Below are 20,580 nucleotides of genomic sequence, written 5' to 3'. Positions count from 1 at the left end.
CATTGGGATTATAGACATGACCTGCCACGCCTGGCCAATGAAATTCTTTTCTTTTTCTGAAAAGACAAATGTAACTTTTAATCCTAAAATAATCTTTTTTTTTTTTTTCTGAGTCTCGCTGTCACCCAGGCTAGGGTGCAATGGCGTGATCTTGGCTCACTGCAAGCTCCACCTTCTGGGTTCACGCCATTCTCCCGCCTCAGCCTCCTGAGTAGCTGGGACTACAGGCACCCGCCACCACACCCAGCTAATTTTGTTTTTGTATTTTTAGTAGAGATAGGTTTCACCGTGTTAGCCAGGATGGTCTCCATCTCCTGACCTCATGATCCGCCCACCTCGGCTCCCGAAGTGCTGGGATTACAGGTGTGAGCCACTGCACCTAGCTGATCCTAAAATAATCTTAAGCGGGGACAAAAAAACTCCTTTGCTCTTTCTTATCACTTTTTCTTTTTTTTGAGACAGAGTTTCGCTCTTATCACCCAGCCTGGAGTGCAATGGCGCGATCTTGGCTCACTGCAACCTCTGCCTCCTGGATTCAAGCCTTTCTCCTGCCTCAGCCTCCCGAGTAGCTGGGGTTACAGGCATGTGCCACCATGCTCAGCTGATTTTTGTATTTTTAGTAGAGATGGGGTTTCACTGTGTTGGCCAGGCTGGTCTCCAACTCCTGACCTTAGGTGATCCACCTGCCTCAGCCTCCCGAAGTGCTGGGATTATAAGGCATGAGCCACCACCCCTGGCGTCCTTATCACTTTATCCTCAAGTAATTACCAAATGTTTGTACCTACTCTGTGTTTTTCTTCCATTAGGTTGAAACTTACAAAATTGCTTATATCCAGTGATTTTTTTTAACCTATGTAAGCAGCAGTTTCATTTTAAGCTAATGTTTCTACCCATGCCTTCTTCCTTGCTTATCAAGACTGTTAGAGTAGCCCTGTGTAATTTTCCTTCCTATGTTCTCTCTCCTCTCTCCTGTATCCTGTGGCTCCCACTTCCTCAGCTGCTTTTCAACCGTCACCCCTTTTAGGAAGCAGTTATGATTCCCCTGAGGTGAGCCACTTCCTCTGGCCTCTGTACTCCCCTCTGTGACAGCACTTACGGTCATATTTTAAGTTTCTTAGGTCATATGTTTGATTCTCTCCCTTGACCCTGCTGGCAGGTGATGGTGCTTATTTGTCTTTATGTGTACTTGGCTTATAACGGGCACTCAGTGAGCATTTATAGTGGAAGGAAAATAGTAGCACTTAGTGCTCATTTTTTGTGTGTTAAGGACTATTCTAGACATGTTGCAAGGCAACTTCCTATTATGAATCTGCATGACAGGTAAAACGTCTCTGTTGTATAGATTAGTAAACTGCAATTCAGACAGGTTAAGTAACTTGCCCCAAGTCACAGTGACTTGTGTAGTTAGGAGAATAATGGCCACCAGGGTTTCCCATCCTCATCCCTGTTACACTGCATGGCATAGCAAGGTTAAGGTTGCTAATCAGCTGACCTTGAAGTGGAGAGATGATCCTGGATCATCCCCATGGGCCTGGTGTGATCACAGGGTCCTTACATGTGGAAGAGGGAGGCACAGAGGAGGCCAGAGTAAGGGGATATGGAAGGTGGCAGGAATCAAGGCATGGGGGTGCCTCTCAAGGCTGGAGAAGCGAGAAAAGGGTTCTCCCCTAGAGCCTCTCAGAAGGAGCACAGCCCTGCTGATGCCTTGAATTTAGCTCAATATGAGAATCATTTCAGACTTCTCACTTCTGGAACTATAGGTAATAAATCTGTATTGTTTTAAACTATTAAGTTAGTGGTAAGTTATTATGGCAACACTAGGAAACTAACAAATGACAAGTCTGGGATTTAAGCCTTGGTCTGAGGCTAAAATTTATACTATTTTTGTGATGCCACGATCATGTGACTTCAAGCACTAAATACTAATTCGTTCATACATATATATAAGGCACCCAGGAAGTACAGACTGTATGAATGAGTTATTAAAATTATAAGGCTGGGCAAGGTGGCTCCCGCCTGTAATCCCAGCACTTTGGGAGGCCAAGGCGGGCAGATCACAAGGTCAAGAGATTGAGACCATCCTGGCTAACATGGTGAAACCCTGTCTCTACCAAAAATACAAAAATTAGCTGGGCATGGTGACACATGCCTGTAATCTTGAACCCGGGAGGCGGAGCCTGCAGTGACCCGAGATCGCGCCACTGCCCTCCAGCCTGGTGACAGAATGAGACTCTATCTCAAAAAAAATTTGTATATATATGTGTATGTATACGTGTGTGTGTGTATATATATATGTAAACATTGTTTTTGAGACAGGGTCTCACTTTGTTATCCAGGCTGTAGTTCAGTGCTGTGATATGGGCTCACTGCATCCTCAACCTCCTGGGCTCAAATGATCCTCCCACCATGGCCCTCCCCAAGTAGCTGGGGACTACAGGTGCGTGCCACCTTGCCCTGGTAATTTTTATTTTATTTTTTCTTTTTGAGACTGAGTCTTGCCCTGTCACCTAGGCTGGAGTGCAGTGGTGCGATCTCGGCTCACTGCAACCTCTGCCTCCTGCGTTCAAGTGATTCTTGTGCCTCAGCCTCCCAAGTAGCTGGGATTACAGGTGTGCGATGCCATGCCCGGCTAATTTTTGTGTTTTTAGTAGAGACGAGGTTTCACCATGTTGTCCAGTCTGGTCTTGAACTCCTAGGCTCAAGCGATCCACCAGCCTTGGCCTCCCAAAGGTGCTGAGATTACAGGCTTGAGGCACTGTGCCTGGCTGTGGGTGCCATCTATCTAAAGAGTGATGAACTTGGTGTTAAACCAGTGATTGAAATCACCAAGTTCCTACCATCATGAGCTCAGTCTAGTGGAGGAAACAGATGAACAAATAAAGCAGCTCTGCTGATTTTGGGGTTCAGCAATGCCCAGAGGTGGGGTGTAGTGAAGAGGAATGCCAGAATTTGGAGAAGTGGAGCACACGACCCACTGGTACTTTCTGAGGATGTAACGCAGAAGTCGTGGTCAGAAGGAGGAGAGGGAGACAACTGGGGAAGTGCTGGGAAGAGCAGTCATTCCAGGCAGCGGGTGCTCAGCACCCGGCCCCATGCTCGGCCAGCCTCTGACCCTGTGCTTAGCCTGCATGCAGTGGTCCGAGGGTCTATAAGAGCTGGCGTGTCGAGAGTGTGGAGGTACACAAGGTGGGCCAGAGTGAGATGGGAGGGACACAGGGTTGGTGTGTGAGGGTTTTCTGAGCTGGGATCTCATTCCAGATGGAGTGGGAGCGAGGGCTTTTCAAAAAGGAGTGGATGTGGGCCAAGAGATGTTTCACAGGGGTCTGCGTGACTGCTGTTGGGTGTGGGATGTGAGTTAGTGTAGGATTGAGAGACTGTGAGAGACTGAGGGCTGCTGCACCTGGCGAAGAGAGGGTTTAAAAAAAATAGAAGCAGGCAGGGCATGGTGGCTCACACCTGTAATCCCAGCACTTTGGGAGGCTGAGGCGGGTATATCATGAGGTCAGGAATTCAAGATCAGCCTGGCCAAGATAGTGAAACCCCATCTCTACCAAAAATACAAAAAAATTAGCCGGGCGTGGTGGCAGCCACCTGTAATCCCATCTACTCGAGAGGCTGAGGCAGAGAATTGCTTGAACCTGGGAGGTGCAGGTTGTGGTGAGCCAAGATCATGCCACTCCCCTCCATTCTGGGTGACAAAGCGAAATTCTGTCTCAAAAAAAAGAAACAAACAGAATTTGCACACCCGTGTTCCTAGCAGCAAATCCATAGTAAGCCAAAGGGCCAGAACCACCCAAGTGTTCATCCAGGGATGAATGGATAAAATGTGGCGCATAGACACAACGGAACATTATTCAGACTTGAAAAGGCAGGAAAGTCTGACACATGCTGCAGCATGGATGAACCTTGCAGACAGGTTGCTAAGTGGAATAAGCCAGCCATGAAAGGCAAACAATGTGTGATTTCACTTACACGAGGTATGTAGAGTAGTCAGATTCACAGAGACAAAGTAAAATAGAGGTTACTGGGGCTGGGGGAGGGGAAATGGGAGTTAGTGTTTGATGGGCACGCTTCTGTTTTTGATGGTGAAAACATTTTGGGTATAGACCATAGTGATGGTTACACAACAGTGTGAATATATTTAGTGCCAACGAATTGTATCTGTACACATTGTTTGAATGATAAATATGTGTGTTTTACCACATTGAAAAAAGCAGAACAAGACTATGCTTGTACATGGAGTGGGCCACTAGAGGGAAGGGCTGCAGGAGAGTGGACCATGGAGGGCAGAGCCTGGAGAAGTCTGTCTTTGCCAAGTCCCCATACCCCAAACCCACTGTATACTGTGGGTGTCCTTGTGTCTGCACACTTGTGTTTACTAACATGATTACTTTCTATTTGAATGACCTTTTCCCCAACTAGTACCTATTTTTTCAGTCTCAGAACAAATGCTCCCATATCTGGAAAGCCTTTATAGAATACTCATAGTCAGAAGAAATCTGCTTGTCATGAATTCCAAAGTAGCTTTTTTTCGTATCTTTTTTATGCCACCATCCTGCAACCATGCAGATGTGTCTCTGCTTTAAGGCCTCTCTGACCACATTCTCTCTCCAGCTCCTATCACATCATCATCAGGGCTCTGTCTCAAATATGTCAGTCCTTGCAATAAAAGCAAACAGTTCTTGAGTCTTTGTTGATTATGAGTCACTGTTAGAAGGGTAGAGAAATTAGTGATGAATAAAGCATGACTCTATAGCTACAATGAATAATCCGGTGGGAGACAGTTATGCAAATAACTGTGATGTCAGTCAGGCCAGGATTAGAGCCTCATGTTATAATTGTGTGCCTGTTTTATCTTCCCTTTTAGTTAATAAGTATGCCGAGGTCAAAGATCATAATTTATTTGTATTTGTAATTGTCATAATATCTTGGCATGTACTGTTTTTTTCCTGTTTTTTTTTTGTTTTTTTTTTTTTTCTTCTTCTTACATGTACTACGTGTTGAGTAAATGCCTGGGTGTATTGGGGAGAAATGGTATGTTTGGCCATGAGTAAGTTATTTTATTTAATCCTCCAAACTATCCTAAAAGAAAGGTATATACTGTCCCTATTGCAAATAAGAAAATTGAGGCTCTGAGAGATTATCTAACAGAGCTTGTAAGTGATGAGTCGGTGTTTAAGTCTCTCAGAGCTTGTAAGTGATGGGTTGGTGCTTAAACCATGTCTTTGTTATTACAGATTTTCTTTCTGTTTTCTCGCAGTCGTAACCGTGCAGCAGTAATAACTTGCAACTTTAGCTAGATGGAATGATGAAAGATGTTTCTCCTGAATTCACAAGAGACTAATGGGGTTAATATAGGTGTCAAGCTGTCTGTAAAGTGTGTCATGTGATACTGTTATTACAATTTGTAACAGAGGCTTCTTGGTATTTCCCTAGATCCCCAGACATCAAGGGAGATTTTTAATTTTGTACTAAAGGCAATTCGTCCTCAGGTAGGATTAATATTACTATTAATATTATTCTAATGCCTTTACAGTATAGTCTTTCAAATACTGATGGTGAATTTTTTTTTTTCTAAAATAGATTGATCTGAAGAGATATGCTGTGCCCTCAGGTAGGATTCTGTTTATAATGAGGTATAATAGTTTAGATTACTAAATTAACATCTCAGGTAAGCTTTTGCTTAAACTTTGAATGAAAGCAAATGTGATAACATCTGTGATGTTTCACACACAGTTATTTACAGGGAGGCTTTCGGTGACTTAGTAAGCTCGCTGAAATGGTGATACTCAGGTTACATGGTTGAAATCATTTTATTTTAGGATATCTTTCAGGGGATCCAGGCTGTTCGATTCTGCCTTTGCCTCAATGAATCCTGATTCCACTTCTGACCCTTGTATTGGGATTTGTTAGTGAAGTTGGGCCTGTTGATTGGCAGCGTTAGAGGCTGACAGGGATCCCTGGGTTACTGTAGTGTAATGGTACTAGATCTTCCTGACCACAGTCTTGACTTTGACATATCCCTGCAGGTTTTTTGGTTTTCTGTTCTGTCTTATGTCGTCTGATTTTAAATATAATGGCTTTTGCATTTGCAGCTGGCTTGCGCCTATTTGCCCTGCATGCATCTCAGTTTAGCACCTGCCTTCTGGACAACTACGTGTCTCTATTTGAAGTCTTGTTAAAGTGGTGTGCCCACACAAATGTAGAGTTGAAAAAAGCTGCACTTTCAGCCCTGGAATCCTTTCTGAAACAGGTACCACACATTCAACTGTCATTTAACAATATTCTTTCACACACAGAATTAAATTCCCATTGTATGCATACGTGTTTGAAAATAAATGTAAGTTGATCTGTTAGCTTCTGTAGTATTTAAAGCAGAAAGCTGTTGATCAACCAGCCTCATGGGAGGCAGCCAGACTGAAAGAGAGCTAAGGAGATGCCAGATTTGATTAGGGCCTCAGAGCCCAGATTGAGACAAGTCTAATGGAGTGAAGACATGGTGGTGAGGAGGTGGCCGAAAGGGCTGGGAGGTCAGAGCTGGAGAGTGGGTGGAGGCCTGAGGATAGCTGAGCCCCATCTCTTCTGGAAGAGGAGGGCCAGCTGTCTCCAGGGGACAGATAGATGCTTGTGTGTCAACTTGAAAACGAGGAGCGCCTCTTTGCCGTTGTGGATTTTCCACCTCGATAGGAGGTGGTTATAGAATCTGCACCTGCGTATGTGGAAGCTTGTCTGGTCGGCTGAGGAGACCTTGCTTGTCATTCTGAGCGGTGGTCTCCAGGATATCCTGGGCTTCCAGAGATGTCCGCAGGGGCCTGGCCACTAAGGAAGTGGACTTCTGGGGTTGCTCTGAGGGAAAGGACTGGAGATTCACAATAAACGTTTTCTTAGGGGCCCTGCTATATACATGGGTAAACAGTAACTGCATTCACAGGGTATCCTTGCAAACCTGTGTGAACAGTGTTGCAGTTGTGTTAGCTTGAGAGTCACAGCCAGGATGTGTGGAAGGAGAAGAGAGAGCACTGCCATCCTTTTTTTAGGTCTGGGCCTGCCTCCCAAAAAACTGAGCCAATGGGTCTTGTCTTTGGCCCCTGCCTCTGTCGCCTGTCCCTCTTGCCTCCTTAGCCTCCCTGCTGTCTGTACTTGGCCTTCCTGTCAGACTGTATTCTCCCTGAAGTCACTCTTGGCTTTTAGGTTACCTCTTCTTGGTCCTCCTCATAAAACTTCTGTTTCGCTGAACTTGGCTGGCCTTAGTTGCTAAGGGAAATAAAAATCTGAGGAATTACTTTTTACTGATTCATATGAATATGTTTGCATCTCAGTGAACATTTACTGCAATAAACATCTTGACAGAATTTCATGCTTTGTTAGCAAGGAGGAGTGTCTGGGATGTGTGCAGAGGGGTCATCCCTGGTGGCACCCCTGGGGCCTTGTTCCCTAGTGATGGCCTGCCTTTCCTAGCACAGGGCTGAGTGGGGCATGGGCCCGCAGGGAAGCCCGCCAGCCCTCCCTCCACTGCGCTGGTTGTCTTTAATGAACCACGCAGACATCTCTGTTTCACATCCTTGCCAGAGACTTTTCAGTTCCCCACTCCAATTCTTAACAAAAACTACATTGAATAGATTTTAGAGTTTCATTGAGGAAATATATTCTACCTGCTAATCTCGTGAGAAAGTTGTACGAGCTTAGTCAGGGGAGAAGTTCAAGAGAACTATCCTCAATGCTGCCTTCAGCACTGATACCTGTTGCAAGTTTGGGAGTTTCCAATACACCCTCAAATTTGATACAGCTATGGTTTATTACATCTAAAGGGCCCAGATAAAAATCAACCAAAGGAAGCAGCACATGGTGTAGAGACTAAGAAAGTACCAAATGTGGAGCTTCCCTGGTCCTATCCCCACGGAGTCAGGGCAGCATTCATTTCCCAGCATCCATGTGTGACAGCATGTGTGGAGCACTGACTGGGTGCTCCCCCAAACCTCTGTGTTTGGGGTTTCCCTTGGGGACCCACCCTGTAGGCATAGTGGGTTGTTGGGTCTCAGCTTCCAAGGATTCTGTGTGACCCAAAGTTCCCATTCCGAGTCACATTGTTACCAGGTGTGGCCAGCCCCACCATGAGTCCCATTATTAGATCATCCCTTGTGACCTGAGGCCCCAAGCAAGGAGAGAGACCCTCCTTCCCTCCTACTTCAAAATAGGGAGTGAGGACAGAGGAAGAGGGAAAGAGGACTTTACATAAAGGATACATAATTTTTTGGCCTTAAGATTTTCCTCTATGTTGAATATATTTTCCTCACAGTGACATCTATATGTTTTTTGTTTTTTTTTTTTGAGATGGAGTTTTGTTCTGTCACCCTGGCTGGAGTGCAGTGGCGTGAGCTTGGGTTACTGCAACCTCTCTCCTGCGTTTAATCAATTCTCGTGCCTCAGCCTCCCAAATAGCTGGGATTATAGGCACCTGCCACTGTGCCTGGATAATTTTTGTATTTTTTTTTTTTGTGACGGAGTCTCGCTCTATCGCCCAGGCTGGAGTGCAGTGGCCGGATCTCAGCTCACTGCAAGCTCCGCCTCCTGAGTTTACGCTATTCTACTGCCTCAGCCTCCCGAGTAGCTGGGACTACAGGCGCCCGCCACCTCGCCTGGCTACATTTTTGTATTTTTTAGTAGAGATGGGGTTTCACTGTGTTAGCCAGGATGGTCTCGATCTCCTGACCTCGTGATCCACCCGTCTCGGCCTCCCAAAGTGCTGGGATTACAGGCCTGAGCCACCACGCCCGACCTTGTATTTTTATTAGAGACAGGGTTTCAGCATGTTGGCCAGGCTGACCTCAGGTAATCCACCCTTCTTGGCCTCCCAAAGTGCTGGGATGACAGGTGTGAGCTACTGCGCCCGGCCGACATCTGTATGATTAATTTTCAGTGGCAGTGTAATATATAATGATATTTATGAGCCATAATGTTTTAATCTGTCCTCTGCTACTGTTGAATAATTATTTTCGAGTCTTTAATATTATATACAGGAAATAGTTGAATAAAGATGCATTAAAAACATGCTTACTGGGAATACAATAACAGAAAATTAGCAGTGTTTAGGTGGTTACACATTATCGTATATAATATTTGGTATTCTGTAGTTAAGTAAAATGATATTGTTGTTTGTTTACTTCTTGAGAAACATTTATAATATGTTTTGTGAAGAAGTAAATTATGAAACAGTATATACAATGTTTCATTCTTCTAAAACAAATAGGGAGCAAAGTTCCCGAAGGTCACGCCCTAAGACCTAGTGGCTTTAGGGGGATTGGGAAGTGTATGGATAAATTGGCAATGGAAGGTGGGGTTTTTTTTTTTTTTTGAGACAGAGTCTCGCTCTGTCGCCCAGGCTGGAGTTCAGTGGTCGGATCGCAGCTCACTGCAAGGTCTGCCTCCCAGGTTCACGCCATTCTTCTCCCTCAGCCTCTCGAGTAGCTGGGACTACAGGCGCCCGCCACCTCGCCTGGCTAGTTTTTTTTTTGTATTTTTTAGTAGAGACGGGGTTTCACCGTGTTAGCCAGGATGGTCTCCATCTCCTGACCTCGTGATCCACCCGTCTCGGCCTCCCAAAGTGCTGGGATTACAGGCTTGAGCCACTGCGCCCGGCCGAAGGTGGGTTTTTTTTTCTGTCTTTGATAATTGTCTAGATAGATTCCTTCCATTCTTATTCTGGACAGTCTTTGTGCTGAAATGGAGAATGCTCTCTGAATACCTGTATTAGTTCTTGCATTTAGGCTCTTGTCTCTTGGTTTGGTAAATAATGATCTATTTGCTTCTCAGACGACATTTTCCCCTTGCATCACTTGATTTGTGCTTTATAGTTTGTAGCTTATTTTTTTGAAAACTGAGATGTCTTGTCATTCTGATTGTTCTGAACTGTATTTATTGATGACGTCTGAAATCACTGGTCCCCTGACAACTCTCTTTTACTGTGTGGGTGACAGGTGAGCTCTAAAGACTGCTCTTTGCTTCCTCAGATAATCTTACTTCAAAACCTGTTTTTTTTTTCTTTTCAGGCTTAGGCGTATCCTCGGTCTCTTAGTCCCTTCTCTAGGAAAAATGTATCACATAACCTTATTTAAGACACTTTTCTGAACCTGATAGAGACTAAGCAAAATGGAAGCAAAGGGTCTTTATGATTTAAAGCAATTGCGTGTGACTATAATAGTACATTAGTAGCATCTAAACAGTTCTAGTTTTTCCGTATTTGTAAAGATTCCATTGCTATTAAATATTTCAAAATATTATGTATTTGCAGGTTTCTAATATGGTGGCGAAAAATGCAGAAATGCATAAAAGTAAACTGCAGTACTTTATGGAGCAGTTTTATGGAATCATCAGAAATGTGGATTCGAACAACAAGGAGTTATCTATTGCTATCCGTGGATATGGACTTTTTGCAGGAGTATGTCTCATTAACTTACTCTATTTTGTCTTGGTTTCACGTGATTGTTTAAAGGAATCTAATTTATTGCATTTTGAGTAGTGTCTAATACTTGCAACAATACAGCAGACCCTTGAATAACGTGGGCGTGAACTGCACAGGTCCACTTACATGCAGATATTTTTCTGCCATACAGATCAAAAATACAGTGTGTGCTGGATTTGAAACTTATATAGAGGGCTGACTTTTTGTATATGAGGCTTCCACAGAGTGACTGTGGGACTTGAGTATGCATGGATTTAGGTATACTGAGGAGGCCTGGAACCAATCCCTCCCACATATCGTGAGGGTCACTGTATTAGTGTTGTTTATTAACAGTTAAGATTCCTTCACTGTCTACTATGTACTAGAATTCTTTATATGTGTTTATCTCAAATTCTCCTAACCCTTAGGAGCTGAGTATTACTCTGTTTTACAGATTAGCAAACCGAGACCCAGAGAAATTAGGAAACTTGTTAAGAGACTCAGAATTGACAGAACCAAGGCATAAGTCCAAGCGTGAAGAGTAGAAACACGTTTCCCCTCTATACTATGCTGCTCCTTATTCCTAAAGTAAAATTGTAGTTGATTTCACTCAGTTTTTTTTTTTTTTTTGAGACGGAGTCTCACGCTGTTGCCCAGGCTGGAGTGCAGTGGCGCGATCTCCGCTCACTGCAAGCTCCGCCTCCCGGGTTCCCGCCATTCTCCTGCCTCAGCCTCCTGAGTAGCTGGGACTACAGGCGCCCGCCACCGCGCCCGGCTAATTTTTTGTATTTTTAGTAGAGACGGGGTTTCACAGTGGTCTCGATCTCCTGACCTTGTGATCCGCCCGCCTCGGCCTCCCAAAGTGCTGGGATTACAGGCTTGAGCCACCGCGCCCGGCCCGATTTCACTCAGTTTTAGAAAGAGAAGTTAAAAAAAAAAAAAGTTTATATGACAGAAAGAGATATGTTTAAGAATATTAGCTAGGTGTGGCAGCCCACACCTGTAATCTCACCACCTTGCGGGGCTGAGGCGGGCAGATCACCTGAGGTCAGGGGTTTGAGACCAGCCTGGCCAAAGTGATAAAGCCCTCTCTCTATTAAAAATACAAAAATTAGCCGGGTGTGGTGGCGTGCACCTGTAATCCCAATTGCTTGGGAGACTGAGGCAGGAGAATCTCTTGAACTCAGGAGGCAGAGGTGGCAGTGAGTTATGATCGAGCCACTGTACTCCAATGTGGGCAACGAAGACACTATCTCTCTTTAAAAATTTTTTTAAAGAAAAATGTTAAGAATAACCCTAGTTATTTCTTCTTAGTGGAACTCTATGACTTCTGCTTTGTAGAAAAGACAACTAAATTCCTTTTTCTTCCTATAATCTCTCCCTTTTTTTCTTCTTTCTTTTTTTTTTTTTTTTAATTTTTGAGTTGGAGTTTCGCTGTTGTTGCCCAGTCTGGAGTGCAATGGCATGACCTCGGCTCACCACAACCTTCACCTCGCGGGTTCGAGCAATTCTCCTGCCTCAGCCTCCCGAGTGCTGAGATTACAGGCATGCACCACCATGCCTGGCTATTTTATTTTTGTATTTTTAGTAGAGACGGGGTTTCTCCATGTTGGTGAGGCTGGTCCTGAACTCCCGACCTCAGGTCATCTGCCCACCTTGGCCTCCCAAAGTGCTGGGATTACAGGCATGAGCCACCGCTCCTGGCCTCTCCCTTTTTCTTTTCTTTTTCTTTTTTGCCTCTCAGGCTGGAGTGTAGCGGTACAATCATAACTCACTGCAGCCCTGACTTCTAGGGCTAAGCGATCCTCCTGCCTTAACTTCCCGAGTAGCTGGGACCACAGGCATGAGCCACCATGCCCAGCAAATTTTTTAATCTTTTGTAGAGATGATATCTCACTTTGTTACACAGGCTGGTCTTGAACTCCTGGCTTCAAGCGAACCTCCTGCCTCAGTCCCCAAAGCACTGGGCTTATAGCTGTAAGCCACCGTGCCTAGCCATTCCCATTTTCTTAATCTTCATCTCCATTTGTCTCTGTTGCCTTCTTTAAATATGCTTAGGGCAGAAGAAACAGAATGGCAGAAGGCTCTGAGCTAAAAGATCGCATGGGATTTTCCCTTTACGCAGTGATCTACCCCCACTTGAGCTTGTCCCTGTGGCTAGAGCATGATAGACAGGAAAGGGGAAACGAGGTGCACCATCAGATCCTCTGGGAGTCTGGACTGGATTCAGAAGTCCTGGAAAAGAAGCCTTAGAAAAGTCTGAAATTGAGCAATTGCATTAGCACATTTGTGAGTTTGAAAAAATGTCTCTGGTGTGGTGTGGAGCATGACATGGAGCATCTTCCAGTCATGTATGGACTCCTGGCCTCTCCTGTAGATGGACAGCCTTGGGGGCAAGGACTGCCTTTCATTTGTCCTCAGTACCCACTGTCTAAACAGTGCCTAGAACATAGCTGACAACCAATAAATGCTTCCTGTGTGAATAAGTATTGAAAATGTGACTACATATTATTATACAAAGCATCTTTATAATGAGATACCATATTTTATTTATTTATTTATTGAGGTGAAACCTCACTGTTGCCCAGGCTGGAGTGCAGTGGTGCGATCTCAGCTCACTTCAACCTCCACTTCCCGGGTTCAAGCGATTCTCATGTCTCAGCCTCTTGAGTAGCTGGGATTACAGTTGTGCGCCACCACACGTGGCTAATTTTTGTGTGTGTGTGTGTGTGTTTTTAGAGATGAGGTTTCACCATGGTGGCCAGGCTGGTCTTGAACTCGTGACCTCAGGTGATCTGCCCGCCTTGGCCTCCCAAAGTGCTGGGATTACAGGCATGGGCCACTGTACCTGGGCAGATACTGTATTTTATATCTGTATTTCTTCTTAATTAAAAAGCTTATGGCTCACGCCTGTAATCCGAGCACTTTGGGAGGCTGAGGTGGGCAGATCACCTGAGGTCAGGAGTTCGAGACCAGCCTGAGCAACATGGAGAAACCCTGTTTCTACTTAACAATACAAAAAAAGAAAAAAAAATTAGCCAGGCATGGTGGCTTATGCCTGTAATCCCAGCTATTCGGGAGGCTGAGGTGGGAGAATCACTTGAACCCGGGAAGTGGAGGTTGTGGTGAGCCGAGATCATGCCATTGCACTCCAGCCTGGACAAGAGCAAAAGTTCATCTCAAAAAAAAAAAAAAAAAAAAGCCTTATTAAACTTGTGTTTATAATCACATGGCTTAACATGACACCTTAAATATCGTTATTTTGATCTTGATAAGATTGATGAAAACTTATGTTTTCCCTTTTCTAAAGCCCTGCAAAGTTATAAACGCAAAAGATGTTGACTTCATGTATGTTGAGCTCATTCAGCGTTGCAAGCAGATGTTCCTCACCCAGACAGACACTGGTGACGACCGTGTTTATCAGATGCCGAGCTTCCTCCAGTCTGTTGCTAGTGTCTTGCTGTACCTTGACACAGTAAGTGAACTAAACAGCACAGTTTTAAGTATTTAATCTTCATTTCTTCAAATAACTTGATGGAGTCATACAATACATTTAGTGTAGGCACTGTTGGGAACAATGTGACAGTTTTAGTTAGTATTTTGTGGCAATACAATTATTGTCATGAAACTTGATTTTTTGTTATCCAGAACAGGAAAAAAAAATTTGTTTCTCTTGCCATCTTTCTGAAAGATTTGGAATTGTTGCTTGGGATAGAATTGCACCTCAAGACAATTTTTACTGTGTGTGTGTGTTTTTTTTTTTTTTAAGGCAATCACAGTAATAAATGTTAAGCAGCAGGTTAGATGACAAACCATGTTTTTTTTAAACAAGTGTCTAATTCGGTTGTAATTACTTAGAATATTTGTATTATTCCTGTATTCATTGATTCCCTCCTCTAACTCACGGTTTGCTAATTATTTCCGGTAGGTTCCTGAGGTGTATACTCCAGTTCTGGAGCACCTTGTGGTGATGCAGATAGACAGTTTCCCACAGTACAGTCCAAAAATGCAGTTGGTGTGTTGCAGAGCCATAGTGAAGGTGTTCCTAGCTTTGGCAGCAAAAGGGCCAGTTCTCAGGAATTGCATTAGTACTGTGGGTAAGTTTGCAATTTATTGTTTTTATGAGTAATGTTGGATAATTAACACATTATTTGATATAGGTAAAGAGAATCTGTTTACCAAATTCTTTTGTATCTTTGATACAACTTTTGATGAACTCCTAAATTTTGGTAGACCAAAATCTCATCCTTTTTTCATCCTATTACCTCTGAATTTTAATAGTTTTACGTCTTTGGGTTTTTTTTCTTTATTTTTGGAGACAGGAGTCTCGCTCTGTCTCCCAGGCTGGAGTGCAGTGGTGGAATCTTGGTTCACTGCAATCTCTGCCTCCTGGGTTCAAGTGATTCTCTTGCCTCACCCTCCAGAGTAGCTGGGACTTACAGGCGCCTGCCACCACGCCTGGCTAATTTTTGTAGTTTTAGTAGAGACAGGGTTTCACCATATTGGCTAGGCTGGTCTTGAACTCCTGACCTTTTGATCCCCCTGCCTCGACCTCCCAAAGTGTTGGGATTACAGGCACGAGCCACCGCGCCTGGCCAATAATTTTAAGTTTTAAAATTAAAGCTGTTAATGAACTTAGAAAATAAATTGAGAGGTAAAGTTGGGTTCCAAAATAAAATGACTGGTTTTTTTTTTTTTTTTGAGCGTTTGATTCTATTTTTCAGTGTTTCCTTCATTTTTGTTTTTTTTTTCTTTTTTCAGTGCATCAGGGTTTAATCAGAATATGTTCTAAACCAGTGGTCCTTCCAAAGGTAAATTCTGAATTTAATGTTTAGAAAATTAATCTGTTATCACTGAAAGTTAGGAATGTTGCTGAGGTTTTCGAATATAATTTTGCAAAAGTGGCTGTTCTTTTCTTAGTTATTAGCAATGCCTTACATTTTGAAAAGCATAGGACATAATACCTCTGTATTTTGTTAGGCAAATACACTTCTAAGGTATGAAACATCTTTAAGCATAACTTTAGGTTTTATACATTTTCGTAAACCAGAAAATGTTTTCTCTCTTGAAACTCTAGGACAGATTGCTGAGGGAGGCGTATCTTAGTTCCCAGAAATTATAGGACATATGATGAGATGAAAGATGGAACTGTGTACGAAAGCAAGATTATTATAGCACATTCAGTGGATATTGTATTGAAATACTTCTTGGTATATCACAGTTTTAGTCACAGAAGAATCATGTATTTTTCAGCTTTTTATTTATTTGTTTATTTTTTGAGACAGAGTCTCGCTCTATCATTCAGGCTGGAGTGCAGTGGCGCAATCTTGGCTCACTGCAGCCTTCCCCTCCAAGGTTCAAGCGATTCTCCTGCCTTAACCTCCCGAGTAGCTGGGATTACAGGCGACCGCCACCTTGCCCAGCTAATTTTTGTGTTTAGAGTAGAGACATTTTGCCATGTCAGCCAGGCTGGTTTCGAGCTCTTGACCTCAGGTGATCCACCCACCTTGGCCTCCCAGAGTGCTGGGATTACAGGTATGAGCCACCGCACCTGACCTCAGCTTTTTAAATTATGCTTTTATAATACAGTGTCTTCCTTAATTATATGGTCTCCTACGGGTGGCAGTTTAATTTAGAAAATTCCGAAAACCAGCATGTTCTGGCAGTAGTGCTGCTTCTGAGAATCCATCATTACACATTGTCATGCTGTCTTTCTGACCAGGGCCCCGAGTCTGAATCTGAAGACTACCGTGCTTCAGGGGAAGTCAGAACTGGCAAATGGAAGGTGCCCACATACAAAGACTACGTGGATCTCTTCAGACATCTCCTGACCTCTGACCAGATGATGGTAATGTTTACCATTTGAAAGCCATAAATGTACCTCACTTCCTCTATTATTAGTCTTCATAGTTTAGACATAAGACATATCAGAATTATATTTTACTAACTTTCAAAAATTTAAAACTGTACTTCAAAAATAAAAAATTAAAGCTATGAATCAGGAAGTTAGAATGAGAGTAGAAATAAATGAATTGAAAGAAACACAGACATAGAATTCCTTTAACATTCATTAGTTACTGTTGCTGCGTCCTTATTTTAATTTTAAATAGCGAGATGGTACAGCTCATGCTAAGCTGTTCCTCCTAACAGGTCCAGTCTGAGGATGGATATATATGTATTTGTATATATGTATATATGTGTATGTTTGTATATGTGTGCATATTATGTATGCACATAAGTATACGTGCATGTCCTTACATGTACACAGACATAGTGTCTGTAGATGCATATTACACATATTTGTGTTTATGCATACACATCCACAAATTAATTGGGGTAAATGCTTTGACAAGGATTTGCCTAAATCTTCTCACTTACCACTATATACAGAGTAAGTATTTGTTACATGACTGGATAAATGATATCTGACTGAAATAATGCTATTATAATAATTTAGGAAGGTAACTTGCAACTTGAAAACTTCCAGGTAAATCTGCTACAGTTTATCATCACTGTTTCCATAATACCCAAATCGGCAAATATATCTGTATATGTGTCTTAATGTTTATAAAATACTCATACTAATACTTTTTTGCACAAGATTTTGAAGTTTATTGTTTTTTTTTTATTTAAAGGATTCTATTTTAGCAGATGAAGCATTTTTCTCTGTGAATTCCTCCAGTGAAAGTCTGAATCATTTACTTTATGATGAATTTGTAAAATCCGTTTTGAAGATTGTTGAGAAATTGGATCTTACACTACAAACACAGACTGTTGGGGAACAAGAGGTTAGAAATTTTTATTAGTAGTAATTTTTCATCATTTTTGTATCAACTGTCTTTGCATATAAATATTTAGGGGATAATAGCACATTTGTAGAGGAGGACTGGAGGAAATTTGGTTCTTCAGGATTATTATGTGCCATTGATGCATTTCTGTTGGATATAACCTATTGTATAGAAAATGTTATTACTAGATGGTTCAAAAAGTAATTTATGTATGTTAATTTTTTTTTTTGTAAAAGTTATTTACTAGGCTCATTTGTTTCTTATTCCTTAGCAATAGTAAACAGTGACAGAAATCTTATGTAGAAATGACTTTGTGTAGGATAGGGAAACCTGGGGTTGCTCTTGTTTATAGTTAAGGAAACTTGTGGTACAAGGTGTTAAATGTGTTCCTGAGATAGAAGAGTATAGATAATAGGAAGAGAAATAAGAAAATGCCCTCCCTTTTTTTTGCACATAATTTTCCTAGCCTGGATTAAAGATACGTCGTGGCTTAGGCCTGGTGCGGTGGCTCACACCTGTAATCCCAGCACTTTGGGAGGCTGAGGTGGGTGGATCACAAGGTCAGGAGATCGGGACCATCCTGGCTAACACGGTGAAGCCCTGTCTCTACTAAAAATACAAAAAATTAGGCAGGCATGGTGGCGGGCACCTGTAGTCCCATCTACTTGGGAGGCTGAGGCAGGAGAATGGCATGAACCCAGGAGGCGGAGCTTGCATTGAGCCGAGATCACGCTACTGCACTCCAGCCTGGGCGACAGAGACTGTCTCAAAAAAAAAAATTAGCCAGGTGTGGCGGCGGGCGCCCTAATCCCAGCTACTCAGGAGGCAGAGGCAGGAGAATGGCGTGAACCCCAGAGGCAGAGCTCGCAGTGAGCCGAGATGGTGCCACTGTGCTACAGCCTAGGTGACAGAGCGAGACTCTGTCTCAGAAAAAAAAGGGTAAGTCATGGCTTAAGGCCACCAGCCTGGAGCTGCCCTGCTCTTGTCTGAGGCATTGGTGGTAACTGGACTCCATGGTAATTAGGCTGACGAGAAAGAACTGAGATCCTGGGGAGGCATCTCACTTGCTTTCGACTGCAGTGATTGTTTCAGACTAGATTGTGCTGATTCGAGTTCACGTGTCAGTACCTCCCCTGCAGTCCTGAGAAGTTAGACAAGAGGTAATGGGGAGAATGTGCAGAGGAAACATGAAGGGAAAATGGTGCAAACCCGTGGTCACATCAGCTTTGTTGTACTTGCAGTATTCTCTTTTTCATGCTGAATGATAGGTAGTAACATTGATGTGTGCTTTATTGCTCTTGTGCTTTGCATATGTCTAAAATAATTTTATTAAAAAAAAAAACTTGCCCAAAGGGACTTCCTCGAACTGTGTCAGCTGACAGACCTGCATTTTAGAACACGTGTGTGTTCATTGCTATCTTCAGTGGCTTCCCTTTCTCCTCTGTTCCCTGCCCTTCCAACTTGGTTCCAACAGATCAACAACCACCTGTTAGCACTTCCCAGATGTGTTTGATCTCCAGTCTCCTCCTCCCTTATTGGTTTCTGCTGTCTATTTCTAGCTACTTGTGCAACATTTTAATTTGAATACACAGTTGTGTTTGGTAACACAAATTTGGTGACACAAACTTAGCATGTTTAAAACTGATCTTCGTGCACTTCCAAAACACCATATTTTTCATTTATCTTTCTTAATACTGTTAATAATTCCTCTATTTCTCTGTTTCTTCACTTGAAATCTCTAGGTCACCTGTTAAAAATCTGTCTCTGTCAAGGCATTACTGCTAGCTCCCTCAAGAAGTGCTGCCCACCCTTGGCATTTTTCTATTTGTCCCATTCTCTCATCACTTCCCGAGAGTCCTTTTGGTTAACGCTTTCTGCAAGTCCTGCACTTCTTATCAGACCATAGCTCTTGAGCACCCATCTTGGTCTTTCTTGCTGTTGCATTCTTTCTTCATAGCATCAGGCCTTGACCATGAAGTCAGTTGGAAAGTTATTTGTTGAGTGATTGGTGATTGAATGGTACAATGTTTCTTTGCTACAATTACTCTTTAAGAACGGAGATGAGGCTCCTGGTGTTTGGATGATCCCGACTTCAGATCCAGCGGCTAACTTGCATCCGGCTAAACCTAAAGATTTTTCGGCTTTCATTAACCTGGTGGAATTTTGCAGGTATTTTGTAAAATTCTAATTATTTAAGAATGAAAATGATTGTTACTTATTGGCTGTAATATAGGAAATCCCTTATGTAGATACAAGAAATGAAATAATAGGCCGGGCGCAATGGCTCACGCCTATAATCCCAGCACTTTGGGAGGCCGAGGTGGGCAGATCACGAGGTCAGGAGATCGAGATCATCGGTTTCACCTGCTAACACAGTGAAACCCGGTCTCTACTAAAAATATAAAAAATTAGCTGGGCATAGTGGCGGGCATCTGTAGTCCCAGCTACTTGGGAGGCTGAGGCAGGAGAATGGCGTGAACCTGGGAGGCAGAGCTTGCAGTGAGCCGAGATTGCGCCACAGCACTCTAGCCTGGGCCACAGAGCGAGACTCCATCTCAAAAAAAAAAAAAAGAAAAGAAATAATAAAAGACAAACTTTATAATTGATTATATAGATTTTTAAAAATGTATGTAAGTGTCCTAGCTTACAGTTTTCATTATTTTTTATGTTTAAAAGATCCTCAGGTAGAGAAAAATGGATTATAGATATAACTAAACATTTTAGGATACCTGAAAATGTTATGCAATGGAATTGTAGCTTAGTTATTTGTGTCCCTTATAATTTTAAGATCAGTATGATAAAAATTTCTACCTTTGATTTCTAATTTGTTTTTACAGAGAGATTCTCCCTGAGAAACAAGCAGAATTTTTTGAACCATGGGTGTACTCATTTTCATATGAATTAATTTTACAGTCTACAAGGTTGCCCCTCATCAGTGGTTTCTACAAATTGCTTTCTATTACAGTAAGAAATGCCAAGAAAATAAAATATTTCGAGGTGAGTCTTTTTTGCAGGACGTTGAATCTTGCATTTTTTTAGGTTATGAGTTTATATAAATGTATCATAAAATATGTGATTGTGGCCTATGCAGTTTTAAAGTCTACTAATTTTATTATATGTGTTTTAAAAAATTGATATGTGAGTGGCTGGCAGTTGGATAGCACTCTAAAAAGCTAGCAGCATTTTTTGCCCTGATGCTAATTTTTTGCCCTGGCTAATTATGTAAGATTAACAAGGCCTTTCAAAGTGTGGTCCCAGGACCAGCAGCCTTGAGCATTGCTTCCTGCATCAGAAACCCTGGGGGCAGGGCTCTGCCACCTGTGCTAGGAGCTACCAGGTGATTCTGGCACCTAG

The 20,580-nt window shown here is 42.7% G+C and overlaps 1 protein-coding gene across 4 annotated transcripts in view; it reads left to right on the top strand.

Annotated features, from left to right (window-relative positions):
• Window positions 1-20,580, top strand: part of PRKDC (protein kinase, DNA-activated, catalytic subunit) — a 189,868-nt gene that overhangs the window by 9,048 nt on the left and 160,240 nt on the right. For all 4 annotated transcript variants that reach the window (XM_015145330.3, XM_015145328.3, XM_015145329.3 and 1 more), the window contains exons 8-18: window positions 5,437-5,492; window positions 5,584-5,614; window positions 6,096-6,253; window positions 10,289-10,435; window positions 13,749-13,913; window positions 14,367-14,535; window positions 15,200-15,249; window positions 16,161-16,286; window positions 17,074-17,226; window positions 19,280-19,395; window positions 20,064-20,223. In XM_015145330.3, coding sequence (XP_015000816.2) covers window positions 5,437-5,492; window positions 5,584-5,614; window positions 6,096-6,253; window positions 10,289-10,435; window positions 13,749-13,913; window positions 14,367-14,535; window positions 15,200-15,249; window positions 16,161-16,286; window positions 17,074-17,226; window positions 19,280-19,395; window positions 20,064-20,223 — 1,331 coding nt within the window. The remainder of the gene's footprint in view (window positions 1-5,436; window positions 5,493-5,583; window positions 5,615-6,095; window positions 6,254-10,288; window positions 10,436-13,748; window positions 13,914-14,366; window positions 14,536-15,199; window positions 15,250-16,160; window positions 16,287-17,073; window positions 17,227-19,279; window positions 19,396-20,063; window positions 20,224-20,580) is intronic.

This window comes from Macaca mulatta, chromosome 8, assembly GCF_049350105.2.
Source record: "Macaca mulatta isolate MMU2019108-1 chromosome 8, T2T-MMU8v2.0, whole genome shotgun sequence".
Classification (NCBI taxonomy): domain Eukaryota; kingdom Metazoa; phylum Chordata; class Mammalia; order Primates; family Cercopithecidae; genus Macaca; species Macaca mulatta.
Note: the sequence above shows the minus strand (reverse complement) of the source record. Positions and strands in the feature narration are given on the sequence as shown.